Source organism: Chiloscyllium plagiosum, unplaced genomic scaffold (assembly GCF_037043375.1).
Source record: "Chiloscyllium plagiosum isolate Xiang-an unplaced genomic scaffold, Cpla_swu_hap1 HiC_scaffold_22, whole genome shotgun sequence".
Lineage (NCBI taxonomy): Eukaryota > Metazoa > Chordata > Chondrichthyes > Orectolobiformes > Hemiscylliidae > Chiloscyllium > Chiloscyllium plagiosum.
The window spans coordinates 34,167,834-34,181,794 of record NW_028270160.1 but is presented as its reverse complement, the minus strand read 5'-3'; the positions used below and the strand labels follow the sequence as shown (position 1 = coordinate 34,181,794).

The 13,961-nt window shown below is 38.0% G+C and overlaps 1 protein-coding gene across 3 annotated transcripts in view; it reads left to right on the top strand.

Annotated features, from left to right (window-relative positions):
- LOC122561389 (putative pre-mRNA-splicing factor ATP-dependent RNA helicase DHX32) overlaps positions 1–13,961 on the top strand; it is a 42,064-nt gene that overhangs the window by 22,453 nt on the left and 5,650 nt on the right. For 2 of the 3 annotated variants that reach the window (XM_087998954.1, XM_043713154.2), the window contains exons 4-10: positions 4,262–4,507; positions 8,567–8,666; positions 9,176–9,334; positions 10,942–11,133; positions 11,627–11,776; positions 12,011–12,201; positions 12,662–12,843. In XM_087998954.1, coding sequence (XP_087855080.1) covers positions 4,262–4,507; positions 8,567–8,666; positions 9,176–9,334; positions 10,942–11,133; positions 11,627–11,776; positions 12,011–12,201; positions 12,662–12,843 — 1,220 coding nt within the window. The remainder of the gene's footprint in view (positions 1–4,261; positions 4,508–8,566; positions 8,667–9,175; positions 9,335–10,941; positions 11,134–11,626; positions 11,777–12,010; positions 12,202–12,661; positions 12,844–13,961) is intronic. The other variant, XM_087998955.1, reaches the window with a different exon arrangement.

Here is a 13,961-nt window from a genome sequence, read left to right as displayed (position 1 = left end):
AACATTTTTCTAACTATATTGCGACACGGTCTTTCATGATCTTAGTACCTCTATCAAGTTGCCTCTCAACATGAATTGAAAAAGAAATATAAACAGAAGATGTAGGATCTCTTGAGTTCAGCGGACTGACTACAAGCTGGCGGGCTACAGCCAGTGTACTGTGCTGTGATGGATAAAAAGTGACTTGGTGTAAAGATACCAGCCTCTGTGCAGTTATTTCAGTGGTGACATGAGAAAACAGGATGTGCCTGAAGGACATTCGCTTATAACTGTCATCTTGGAGTTGGGGTGAGCATTTCTGCCATCATGCCTTAGGAAGCTTGACTCATTTGATCCTGCTGAAAATGTGTTGCTGGAAAAGCGCAGCATGTCAAGCAGCATCCAAGGAGCATGAGAATCGACGTTTCGGACATGAGCCCTTCTTCAGGAATGAGGAAAGTGTGCCAAGCAGGCTAAGAAGCCTCCTTATTTGATCCTGCTGTCAAAGACAGGGCCCAGTATGGGGAAAGAATATGATAATTTTTTTCCGGGCAAATGACATTGCAACAGATGAAAAGCAACAAATAATTTTTCTGACTGCTTGTGGACCCACGGTATTGTCGGTTTCCCAGAGGCACCAGACACTAAAACCTTCCAATAGTTGACTGAGTTGGTTAAGAAATATTACAACCACAAACCTCCTCTAATCCGAGGCGCTGTCGGTTTTATTCGGCTATTAGAGAACTGGGGGAATCTGTATAAGGATACTTGATGAGGTTGTGACGACTGTCAGACGCCTGTGATATTGGTATAACCCTGAATGACATGCTGAGAGACAGTTTGGTATGTGGGATTAATGGTGTAACTAAGCAGAAACGCTGAAGCCCAACTGCACTTCACACATGCACTACAACTAGCCTTGTCATTAGGAAATGTGACAAGTGGTGCATGGTAACTACAGCACATCCCAATGGAAGTGGACACTCTCATCTGTCCAACTGAGCTTGGGGAACACCACTTGACTGTAGGCAATCACAGAGCCTCACACAGGGCATATCCTGAGCAAAGGATTTCCAAAGCCCCTCCCCCAAGTCCCTCCTCCCTACCTTTTATCTTAGCCTGCTGGACACACTTTCCTCATTCCTGAAGAAGGGCTTATGCCCGAAACGTCGATTCTCCTGTTCCTTGGATGCTGCCTGACCTGCTGCGCTTTTCCAGCAACACATTTTCAGCTCTGATCTCCAGCATCTGCAGTCCTCACTTTCTCCTTTGACCCTAGATCAGGCCACAGCAGGACCCTACAAGGCATGATTTGAGTGAGAAAACTCATAGGCCAGAACCCAAGAGAATGCACACCCTGGAAAGTCCCCTTTCATGGGTTGGAACAATTAAATTGCTTAGCAACGTCCAAATCAGAACCAATTAATGTTTGGCAAAATTGTCAGCCAGTTCACATGGAGGTTGATACCGACGTAGCAGTATCTGTGGTTGCAGAAGTTGGCTTTAACAAGATTCACTTGGGTCTCCAAACTTTAAGTTTGCCAAGACCTCAGCCAGACTGAGAACATACAACGGGGAACCATTGCAGATTAAGGGTAGGACTTTGGTTCCAGTCTCCTATGAGAAGCAGTCGGTGCAGTTACCACTGATGGTTGTAAAAGGCTCAGACCCAAGCCTATTGGTTGAGAAATATTCACCTAGATTGGCTCAACATGTTCTGAAAATGTCTGCATCAGTGAAGTCCTAGTGAAATATCCAGGTGTCTTTTAAGAAGTGTTTAGGACTATCAAAGGGGCCAAAGCTACTTTGCATGTTGACCAGGAAGCAATTCTGAGAGTCAACTGCACCTTTACAAATAGACTGTCTCTGTGGGTGAACCAGGCCTCTGTGGGTGGACCAGGCCTCTGTGGGGACCTGTGTGTGTGTGCTGTGAGGAGTTCATCTGCTGTCTTCAGGGTGTGGACTCAGGCTTTCTGATGGTAACTTGTTTCACCTGCATTGTTTCTTGTGTGACCCTGGGTCTGGCAGTCCTTACTGTAAGCCAGACAGTGAGTAGGTTGTTCTGAAAAATGGAAGGTCAGTAGGCTGTCCCGAAAGCTGTCACCCCAAGAGCCGGAGGGTGGGTAGGCCACCCTGAGCGCCGTCGTCTGCAGAAGTATAGGGATAGGCCATCTTAGAGGTGGCCAGAAGGCACTGTTATGACATGGGATAAATCGTTCTGCTAATTTAAACCAGATACACAGAAAAACTCACCTCACGTCGTAATCTGTTAAATTTCGAGTGGCAAAGAACTATCCCAAATATTACTATTTAAAGAAAAATTTAACAATGTCATTATTTAAGTCTAAAAAAGAACATTAGAGAACAACTATTTACAACTCCTTTCTCTTAAACCAACCTTTTACGTCCCATTGTACAACACAAGTCCGATAAATTCCCTCCCAAAGGAGCGTATGGGTAGGCTGCCTTTGAGTAGCCAAAAGGTGGGAGAGGCGAGCTGTTTGCTGGTTTACCAGGAGTATCTGTGTTATATGCACTGTTTTATTATTTGGTTGATTGAATTTGTTTTGTATGTATTTATGTCTACTATTTTCTCCTCAGTAAATGAAGGTGGGATTTGGAGTTCATCCTCATTTCCCTGTAAATTGGTTGTGCGGTGGGCTTTCAGGTCTGGTTTTGCCGTCCTCATTTCCTTGTGTATTGTTGTTTATTGTTAACGGTTGACAGTTTGTATTTTTGTACAGTTTTAATAAAATATTACATAACCAGGGAACCAAAAAATAAACAGGAGATGTAGAATCTCCTCAGTTCAGAAAACCGACTCTGAGCTGGTTGGCCGCAGCCAGTGTACTGTGCACAAGTGAATATAGGTGACTTGGTGACGGGATATTGATTTCTGGGCCGTTTTTCAGTGTGCATACAGCTCCGTGAAAGACATAACTAAGAAGAGGCAAACAAGATCCAAGAAATAGCACATAAAGAATTGGTGATATATCAGGGTCTCCAATATAGAAAAGCCATATATCACAACCCCTCCATGAACAAAACACAAGAAGTTAAAAGCCCTTCAGTCCAAGACAGAACAGCAGATCTCAGACAATCAAGAAGGCAGTTCAGGTCAGCTGCTTTCTACACAGCAAACTATAAATCTTCCGAACCTAACAAGGACATTTTGGGACAAATAGCTATACCTTCAGATTGTCTGTCTGAATTTGTCAAGTCAAAGTCTTGGAACTAGATGGTAGTGGTAACTGTAAACATATAAACAAATATATAACAATAAAAGAATGAGAACAGAAAAGGCGTGTAGGAAGATTTTGCCTGTGGGTCTGAAAATACTTAACTAAGTTCAGGAACCACCACCCAATGTGGTGATATCACAAGGATTTGGTGTGAGTAAAGTGGGAGCTTGTAAGGGACCGATCTGCGACTGGTGCACTTCTAACCTCCGAACGTTGAATAGGTTTATGTAATTTGTGAGTAGTTACAATAATGCAGAAACTTTTTATTGTTTACTTAACAAGACCCTGGTTAGAAAAGGTGGCTAACTCTTTCTCTCTCTCACACACAAACAGACACACACACCTTGTCTACTCACAATGACATTGCTGGATGCACCTACAGTAATAATTCAAGGAATATAAATAACTAAGTTCTTGAATATGCTGACACAATTGTCTGTTGCCTTTATCAACTCCTTTTAGAAATTAAGGAGGTGCTCTCTGATTGTCTTCCTCTCGTGATGTCATTAATACTGGTCAGTAAATTAAAAGCATTCAATTTTATTTCAAGTAACTTCATCTTTATAATTTAAAAAATACTCCTGAGACTTATTGTTTAATATTACACATTCTGTTATAGTTGCCTTTCTATTTCTTCTGCTTTAAATTTTGATAGTTGCAGAAATGTCTCTGGCATTTTTGAACTGATCAGGTTACCATTCTCTCCTTGTGAGTGTTGAATGTTGCTAAACTTTACGACCATAGAGTATCATAACTACACACAATCTACACATAAATATAATGTGCTTTTACCAAGAATCGTTGAAGGGTAAATGGAAGAGTAACCATCTATTTGTCTTTGAATAAGTCCACCAATGGGCAGTAGCAAAAGAAAACTGATGGGCTTAGAATAATGATAAGTCTTTTGTTACAAAAATTTAGATTTTTTTTGTGGTTTGAATGATAACAATCTGATCAAGTATAAGGATACAACAGTTAGTTTTCTTCATGCTTTTGATTGTAAGTTATTAGAATTTGCATGACATTTTATGTATTTGCAGGAAATTGATGAGGCCTGCAACATAATCAGACGAGAAAGTTCTAAACTGCACCCAATGTTAGGAGAACTTGTGCCAGTTCCTTTTTACCCAGAGCAGAGTAGGTATGTTGATGGACCAAGTGACATATTGGAGAAGAACTCCAGGCAGTACAAAAGGAGAGTGCTACTGACCACAAGTATGGGAGAATCCTTAATTTGCATAGAGAATGTCAAGTTTGTCATCGATGTGGGCATGGAAAAAAAGAATGTGAGTACACCATATCTCTTTGCTGACTTTGTTTAGTAACTGTGTATTAAACGTTTGGATAGCATATGCCAAAGTACAGAAATTGCACAATGGCAATCATTTATAACGTTATTGATCCAAAACAATCTTTTCTTGGCTCTTGCACCAGAACACAAAAGAAAACCAATGAGATTGGAATGAAGAAGAAACAAAGGAAAAGCACAGGAAATGTTTTTCCAGTTTCCATTACCAACCCTTCTTCACAGAAGGATGTTTGTGTCCTTTCTTTCTGCAGCCAAATAACTTTATCTTTTTAAGCAGAAGCCTGATTTCTAACTTTTACATTTTTAAATCAACGTTTTTGGAAATCAAGTTCTCAAGTGGAGATTGGAGCTGAAAATGTGTTGCTGGAAAAGCGCAGCAGGTCAGGCAGCATCCAAGGAACAGGAGAATCGACGTTTCGGGCATAAGCCCTTCTTCAACCCTTCTTCGGGCTTATGCCCGAAACGTCAATTCTCCTGTTCCTTGGATGCTGCCTGACCTGCTGTGCTTTTCCAGCAACACATTTTCAGCTCTGATCTCCAGCATCTGCAGCCCTCACTTTCTCCTCAAGTGGAGGTTGACATTTATACCTTTTGGAATGATGATAAATCTTAATTGCAGTCCTTAACAAATGATGCCTTGATCTAGCAAATTTATTAGCTTGCATGTGTTTCTGAAGAAAATGAGTTTTTTTTATTTGGGTCCATTAGAAAATAAGGAACTGCTTATTAATTATTGATTTGAGATTGTTGGCTCTTTTTTTCAGTGAGGAAAATGCTGCGCTTGGCTGGAATGGAGAAAGTCTGTGACAGATTGGTTTTTCACATCCTGATTTGTTTAGCCCCGTTTGCTTTGGGAAATACTTCCCTTTTAAATAAATAATCACAATGCCCTTTTTACCCTTTTTTATTTTTTCATGGGATATGGGCATCACAGTATAGCCAGCCTATCCCTGATTGTCTTGAGAAGATGGTTTCAGTGTTTCATTTTCATTTCTCTGCCCAAAGGCAAATCCAACCATTACACCAATATCACTGCAATGGTCAGGCAAGAAGGCAGCCGGTCAGGTAGCATCTGAGGAGCAGGGGAGTCGACATTTCGAGCATAAACCCTTCATCGCTCCATCCCAATTAGAACAGGGATCAAACCCCATGGTGGTCAGCACTTATTTGGTGCAAACCAGCCATTCAGTCAACTGAGCCAACCAATTCCCAGTTCCGAAATGGTGTGACAGCTTGCACTTTTTATGCATGCTGTAGTCCTGAAACGAAAATTGTGACGATAGAAATCCAATTTCCTTTCAATCACATGAGTGACTAGGAATCCCTCCCAATTTTGTCACCTGTTATTGATGTATGTTGGAAAAAATTAACACCTATTTGGCCTCATTGTGAACACATCTTTCTTGGCTATCAAGTCCTAGAATGGGAATCACAGAATAGTAAATAAAGGAGGCCATTTGACCCATTGTATCTGCACCAGCTTTCACTTAGTTTCATTCTTCATCCTTATCCCAAAAGCTTACAGTCTTCCTTGTTCAGAGAACAGTCTAATTCCCTTTTGAATGGCTCATTGAACCTGTGTCCACCACTGTCATGCAGTGAATTCCAGACCTTAAACACTCAGTGTGAATTTGTTTTTCAGATTGCTTTTGCTTCTTTAGCCAATTAATTTAAATCTGTGTCCGCTCAGTCCCAATCCTCACAAAAGGGTGCAGTTTTTACCTATTCACTCTGCACAGCCTATTTCAATCTTCTGTCTGAGAGAAAAAGAGACTATACATTCCAATCTGTCCTTATAGCTGAAGTTTCTAATCTATGGAACTATTCTTATGAATCTTTTGTGAACTCTCTCTCCAATGCCTTCATAACCTTCCACAGTGCAACACTCAGAGCTGGATGTGAAACTCCAGCTGAAGCTGAACCAGAATCCAATTATACAAGTTATCTATAACCTCCTTGGTCTGATATCAATATCCACCATGTACTCAGTGAACTGTAGATTGTGTAGCTCCTTTTAAATTTGTAATGATCCAAGTAAAAACAGACTAGCAATAAAGCTTTTATGTAAAAAAAGTTTGAAGTTTAGTTTACTACAAGGTATCGCTGAAGTTTTCCTAAGGATAAAGAAATACATTTATTAACAAAATTACAGGTATCAAAATTAAAACAATTACAATTTAGGTTGAATTTGCATGAAGAAAATCCCAGTAAGTCTATGTGGTGTATTGTTAGAGCCATGTGCTGAAACAAAGAGGTTAGCTCTCTAAATGAGGTCTAGCAGCTTTAAGGGATATTATGGTTGGATAGGTGGTGGTTTATTGTAGATGAGCCACCTGGACAGCATGATTTGGGAGGGAGAGAAGATTCCTTGTTTATTCAGTAGTTCTGTGCTTTTGGGACTTTCACACTGCCTGACTTTCTTTCAATAGAACAGTAGATGGTTTCTGTAAACCTTTTCTCTTTAGTTAAAATTGTACTGAAGGTAGTTCTCAAAGCTGTCTACTTAAGAATTTTACACAGTGGATGTTCAGAGGTCTTTTTTTAAATGCAGTCCATAGGTCAAAAATGGTGGCATGTTAGATTTGAGGAACATTGGGATGTACAAAGGAAGAAGTCAATTATGCTGAGCCATTTTTAAGTTCTTCCTGTTGCCTGCGTTTCTTTCTGATGCTTGATTTCTTATACTCAAGCACCTGGTATTTCAAGAATGTATACATATCCAGATATGACTCTGAAATCCACTAATATTTGCAGCTGTGTAGTCAGGTGACTTGTAACTTTTTTTTGCCCTTTGTGTCAAGTTGGTCAGATTAGGTTTGAAATCTATATCATCATAGTAGACTGTAAAGTCATAACGCCTTTGACCATGACATTAAAATACTGTACATTTTATTAAGTGTGCCCTCTAAATTTGTCTTGCTATCCCCAATACTTACACACATATACATACCTCCATGTTCCTTTGCTCATGTGTCCCCTTTGGGATTGGGCCTTTTATATTGTCTCTTCCCAGAGCCTCTTGATCAGCGGCAGAGACAATACATACTGTACTGCAAGATCTTCTTTTCAGAATTTATTTTTTGAGTATTCAAAAAATTTCTAATTGAAATTATTTGATCTTTTTGGGGTATCAGAGATGTATGGAATGAAGAAGTGATAGGGTTTCCATCCAGCAGCAGAGTGCTGCAGCAAGAGCCCATGTGTGGGTGAGCAACTTTGGAGTTAGATTGAAATGGGAAACAAATACTTGTAGAATTCTGATGAGACATACATAGAAGCATGTTAAAAATTCATTTTCTTGTGAAGTTTTAGTTAATTGACATATATCCCACTGGTTAAAAATCTGTATTGGCCATCACCAAAGATTAATTTTCCAGGTGCGTCAACCCTTGAACCTCAGTTCAAGTCCCACAGTTTGAAAACAATGCTACTGTTAACTGGTATACTTTACTGAAAAATGAAGAAATGTTTTCATGTACAAAGGCTAATGATTGGTAGCATTTTGTACATCTACGACTAGAATTGACAGAAAGTTTATTGTTAATTAATTGTTTGGCAGTTTACTAGTCTACAAGTAGGTAAACAAATTACTTACAAAGTATGCAAACTCTTAATGGTGGCTTTCAGAAATCTTAAGAAATTCTTGCGAATGGTCTTACTATGTCCAACAATTGTTAAAACACTATCTTGGAAACAAGTGAAGTAGTCCAGTGTAATAAGTCATGGGAAGCTGATAGGCATGCTTATAAACTGAATAATTTTATCTGATAAAACTCCAGCAACCCCTCTGAAGTCCCAAATACTTGATTTTATCTGACAGGAGCCTCAATTTCCTAGGTCGTGGCATGCTGAAAATGTTGCTAGGTGAAGAGTGTGCATGTGCACTGCATATATGGAGATCATCTACTTGTGTGAATTTCTCCACAGCTTTGTTTAAAGTAGCTTTGTACATGTTGGATACCCAGCTGCCTAAACAATTCTGCTTCTCTTTCATTTTTATTTATTGACTGTAATTTTGTTCACTGTTTAATCCTAGGTTTACAATCCAAGAATACGAGCAGATTCCTTAGTGACACAACCCATCAGCAAAATCCAGGCTGACATGCGTACACAGATCAGGGGCTTAGCTGGATTGGGTAACATTTCTGAAATCATTTGATATTGTTTAAGATAGATGAGATAATATACATAAATCAATGAAATATGTGTGTTAGAAACTCGAACTACTGAAACTGGTGATACCAAGAAAGCAGGTGATACCCTTATGTTGTAGTTGCATCAAAGGGACTTTTACTCTAGAGTTTCTTGTGCAAGACATGGGAGTGGTTGATGCTGGTGATGGTTCCTTCCTTTGAGTAATACCAACAAAATCATTTGCAGTGAGGGAAAATTAATTGCTAGCAATATTGGGGTGGGTATAAGAATATGTAAGATAATATGTCTTATTGCACAAACTCAGGATAACATTGTGTTCATTTCTTGACACCAAAGAATTAGAAATGTTAAGGTTTTCCATTCACTCTACTTCATGGAACAAATATTGTTTTTTCCTGAAGTTTTATAATAACTATTATTGTAGCCTTTTATTTTGCATAAAAATAAACTTTAAATTGTATAACTGAGCTATTCTAATTGGCTTCTTAAGGTAAATGTTTCCGATTATACACTGAAGAATTTCTGAAGAAAGAGATGACAGAGCTTTCACCAGCTTGTGTACTAGAATCCAAGCTTACTCGCATGGTTTTATTCCTGAAAAGAATGGCTATAGCAGACATGGGCCAGTGTGACTTTATTGATAAGCCAGGTAATATTATAGTAAAATATGCATCAAATGAGTGAAACGATCCAGTTCTGAAGTGAGATGTTAATGTGTTTAAAATATCAAAATTTGACCTAGGTTCTCCAGTTCCAATGAGGTGTCAACACTTATGTAATCTTTTTGAAACCTCAATTTATTTTCTGGACTTGAAAATTAAGTAATCCATAAATCCCAATATACTTATCAATTCAACACTTTTTAGACAATACACATGTATTGCTAAAAATGTTCTACATCTTTAGTTTTAAACCCAATGAAAAATAATCTCACTTGAAAAACTTTAAACATGAAACTGTGATTGATGTACAAAGCATATTTCAGCAGCATGTATATTATCCTATCGTAATCTCACAACACATAAGGTCAGTGTTTGCATTATATTTTACTTCTGATGGCTGCATTTAGCTTTCTCTGCATTTTTTTTATAAATTCCATTGCCAGGATACAATTTTGTTTGTATTGCACAAATCCTTTGTCTCTTTCCACGTTGTCAAAACATGATCCAATGCCTAAAATCAGAAATTTTGAACAGCTGCAAGTTTCAAAATTAAAATTATGTACAGTACATTTAAGTCTATAAAAGCACTCTTTCTCGATTTAAACAGATTGATTTCAGAGTGTGTTCTGGCCTACTAAAAATCTGTCTTATGAAAATCTATATGCTGTCATCTGTACCCTAATTAACAGAGCAGTTCTAAAGCCATTGTTAGGAATCTATTGACTAGCTATGTCAGAGATGGCTGAGCAGTACTGTATGCTACAATTATGACATATGCCAAACCTTTCAGATTGTTAAATTCAGCAGAAATTAGAAACATTCGTGGAAGTTCATAAATTCTACACAATCAGCTGTACTCTGGCTACTGAATATGAACAAGATGCCAAAACAAAATTAAAGTATTTTCCAACACCACTGCATTAAATAACCCAATTTACCCAGTAATTGTAAAGATAGTTTGAGAAGAGAAACAAATTACTATACTTCTGAACAGTTGTAGAAAATTTAGGTGCATGCATTGCTTACTGTAATGTTGATCAAATTATTTTCTCAGATCTCCGCCTGCTCCCAGCAATTAGGTTCAAGGATGCTGCACTTTAAATAATGTAGTTAGATGTCATGGACCAAAAGATTGGGTCTAGATAGTTTAATCAACCTGTTCAAACATGTTATAACACACTTCTGGAGCAAGTGTAACTTGAACCCAGACCTTCTGGCCAACAGTAAGGACACTACCACTCCGGCACAAGAACTCTTTGAGTGTGGGTCATGGCAAGCTTAAACGTAATGGCTAATACTTCATGTAATTAGTACTTATGAACCACTTGAACCTGCTCATTGCCTATACAAGTTGAGCATGACTGGTGGATTCCTTACAGCTTCGAGTCAGCAAACATGATTTTTTAAAAATCAGCAGTTGATACTGCAGTCTAAAAATAAAGTTTTGACTGAGATAATAATTATACATCATAGCAGCGTAGAAAGAAAAGAATGATGGGCACATAAATTGTGTTCATATAACATGCTACAATGTATAGAATTTAAAATAAGTTAGCCATTACATAATAAACAACTATTTTGCCTTTTCCACCAGCCCCTGAAGCCCTAATGCAGGCATTAGAAGACCTTGATTACCTTGCAGCCCTGGATGATGATGGAAATCTGTCAGAAATTGGAATCATTATGTCAGAGTTCCCACTGGATCCCCAAATGGCAAAAGCTCTTGTTGCATCCTGTGAATTTGATTGTGTGCATGAAATGTTAACAATAGCTGCCATGGTAACAGGTACTTGGGCAACTAGTTACATTTTTGTACTATTTTTCCTGTTTTCTCCATGTTGCACAGACTAAATATTTAAAGCAGCAATACCAGGTAGCATGTCAAACAATTTCAGTCTTTACTTTGAATGATGACATGTATTTAAAAAGAAAATTAGATTACAATACTCATATTTTTGGAAGAAACACAAGTTTTGTTTTACTCTGTAGGCTTCCATAACTCCCAGCCTTAAAAAGTCATTCTTCTTTAAAATGTTCGAATTTGTGTGCGTTAAGTTTTGATTATGACATCTGTTTTCATTTGACATTTTAAAGATCTGCTAGATTTTGATGTACACATGTTCATAGAACATATTTCAACTTTTGAACATTAGAATTCTTTCCCAGAAAGTTTACACAAAGCTTCAATACATTTCAATAGAATCATGAGTACAATAGAATGACAAATTACACCTATAAGCTTCTGCGGTAATTGTTTCCTATGTTTTCTTTCTGTAAAGCTCCCTTTTGTTTCTTGGATCCACCTCCTGGTTCAGAGGAAATTGCATGCACTTGTCGGAGGAAATTTTTGCATTCAGAGGGTGATCACTTTACCCTTATAAATGTTTACAATGCATACAAGCAGAACAAGCTGTTATCATCAAACCAATGTAAGTAAACTTTAAAATCAGAGGAAGGAAGACAGGTGATGGGGATCTTTGTTAACTGTTAAAAAAACCCTTTTTTTTGCGTAAAGCTTTCCCTTTAAACTCTAGTTGTTAAAAAAGTTGAATGAAAAAATTATTTCAATTGATTTTTACTCCTATCCATCTTCTGTAAAGCTTACTATTTGAAAAACACAAAAATTCTGTTGTTCAAATGAATTTTGTTTTACTCTTATGCAGTCTGTGAAGATGAAAAGTGGTGCCATGACAATTTCTTGAATTGCTCTGCTCTGAGGACAGCAGATGCCATCCGAGCTGACCTACTGGAAATTATGCAGCGCATTGAATTACCCATTTCAAAACCTGCTTTTGGTACACACAAGAATTCACTGAATGTGAAAAGAGCTTTGTTATCTGGTTATTTCATGCAGGTAAAAACTTTTGGGAATATCTTTCACCGTACTTTTGTAACTGACTCTGGCTTCTGAATTGCGACTGTGTGTAAAAGTACAAGATAGCACTGTGAAGAGTTGCAGTGTCCACTCAAAGAGTTAAGGACTATGCAAATATTTATTTATCTCTCTAGACTCTTTATTTATCATTCTCTTTACTGTGTGTTATGGTACAGCTCATCAGTTTTTTATTTTCTTCATAAAAGTCCAATCAATAAATGGCCAAATGCTTCACCCATCAAGTGGCTTTGAATACTGCTCAAGTTGGAGACACAAATTGACAATTTGAGAACTGATGCAAGAATCCTTCCATGGCAGAAACTATAGACTTGCTTTACTATTACTTGAACATCACACAGTGATAATACAGGAATTTTTAGTTCTACAGTTTGCAATTGTACAAACTTTCATTAGGCCAACATAACATTCCTATTTCTAGACAGCTCGAGACGTTGATGGATTAGGAAACTATGTCATGCTAACGCACAAACATGTAGCACAGCTGCACCCTTTCTCAAGCTACTGTTCCACAAAATTAAAACCAGAATGGGTTTTGTTCCATGAATTTACAATATCTGAGAACAACTGCATCAGGATCGTTTCAGATGTATCACCTGAAATGTAAGTGTACCTTCATAAATTCTTTCAGAGTTCAGAATCCAAACAGAGGACCGTTTAAAAATCTCGATTATAAAAGTAGTTAATTGAATGCTTTAATTTGTGTTGGCTTCAGATAGTGTCAGTTAATCTGTGCAATTAAATGGCAAAATTACCATCAAGGGTTTGAAAAGATATAAAATCAGATAGTAAAACTGGAATGATGTATAAATATTCCCTCAGTCTCAAATTGCATGACCAACTCAGAACAAAAAGGTTTTTCGGCTGATGGATGTCATTTTGAGCAATAATGATAAGAAATACCATTGGTGAATCTTGATTTTTCATATTTAATTCTTATTTTCCTATATAAAATCTGCTTCCTTCTCTTAAAAGTTGGAGTTTATCTTCGCCAGTTAATTAGCAATTCAAATTAAAGGATTTTGCCTCTAACCGTTTCCTTTCAAAATGACGTTTGAGTCATTTAGCATGGAAACAGTCCCTTGCTGACCAGGTTTCCCAAACTAAACTAGTCCCATTTGCCTGCATTTGGTCCATATCCCTCCAAACCTTTCCTATTCATGTACCTGTCCAAATGTCTTTTAAATTTTGTAACTGTACCCGCATCTACAACTTCCTCAGGCAGTTCATTCCATATACACACCACTTCTCAGGTCCCTTTTAAATCTATCTAAAATCTCACCCTAAATCTATGCTGTCCAGTTTTGAACTCCCCGACACTTGGAAAAAGACCTTTGCTATCACGTTATCTATGCTCCTCATGATTTTATAACCTGTACACAGTCATCCCTCAACCTTCTAAACTCCAGTCAAAACTCCAAACTCTCCTTATAACTCAAACCTTCCAGTCCCATAAAATCCTTGTAAATCTTTTCTGCGCCCTTTCCAATTTAATAATATTCTTCACATAGACGGGCGACCAGTACTGTATGTGGTACTCCAGAAGTGGCCTCAAAGTCCCGCACTTCCACAACATGACGTCCAAACTCCTATCCTCAATGCTCTGACCAATGAAGGCAAGCATGCCTTACACCATAAGAGCAGAGGAGCAGAAATTAGACCACTCAGCCTATCGAGTCTGCTCTGCCATTCAATAATGGCTGATAGGTTTCTTAACCTCA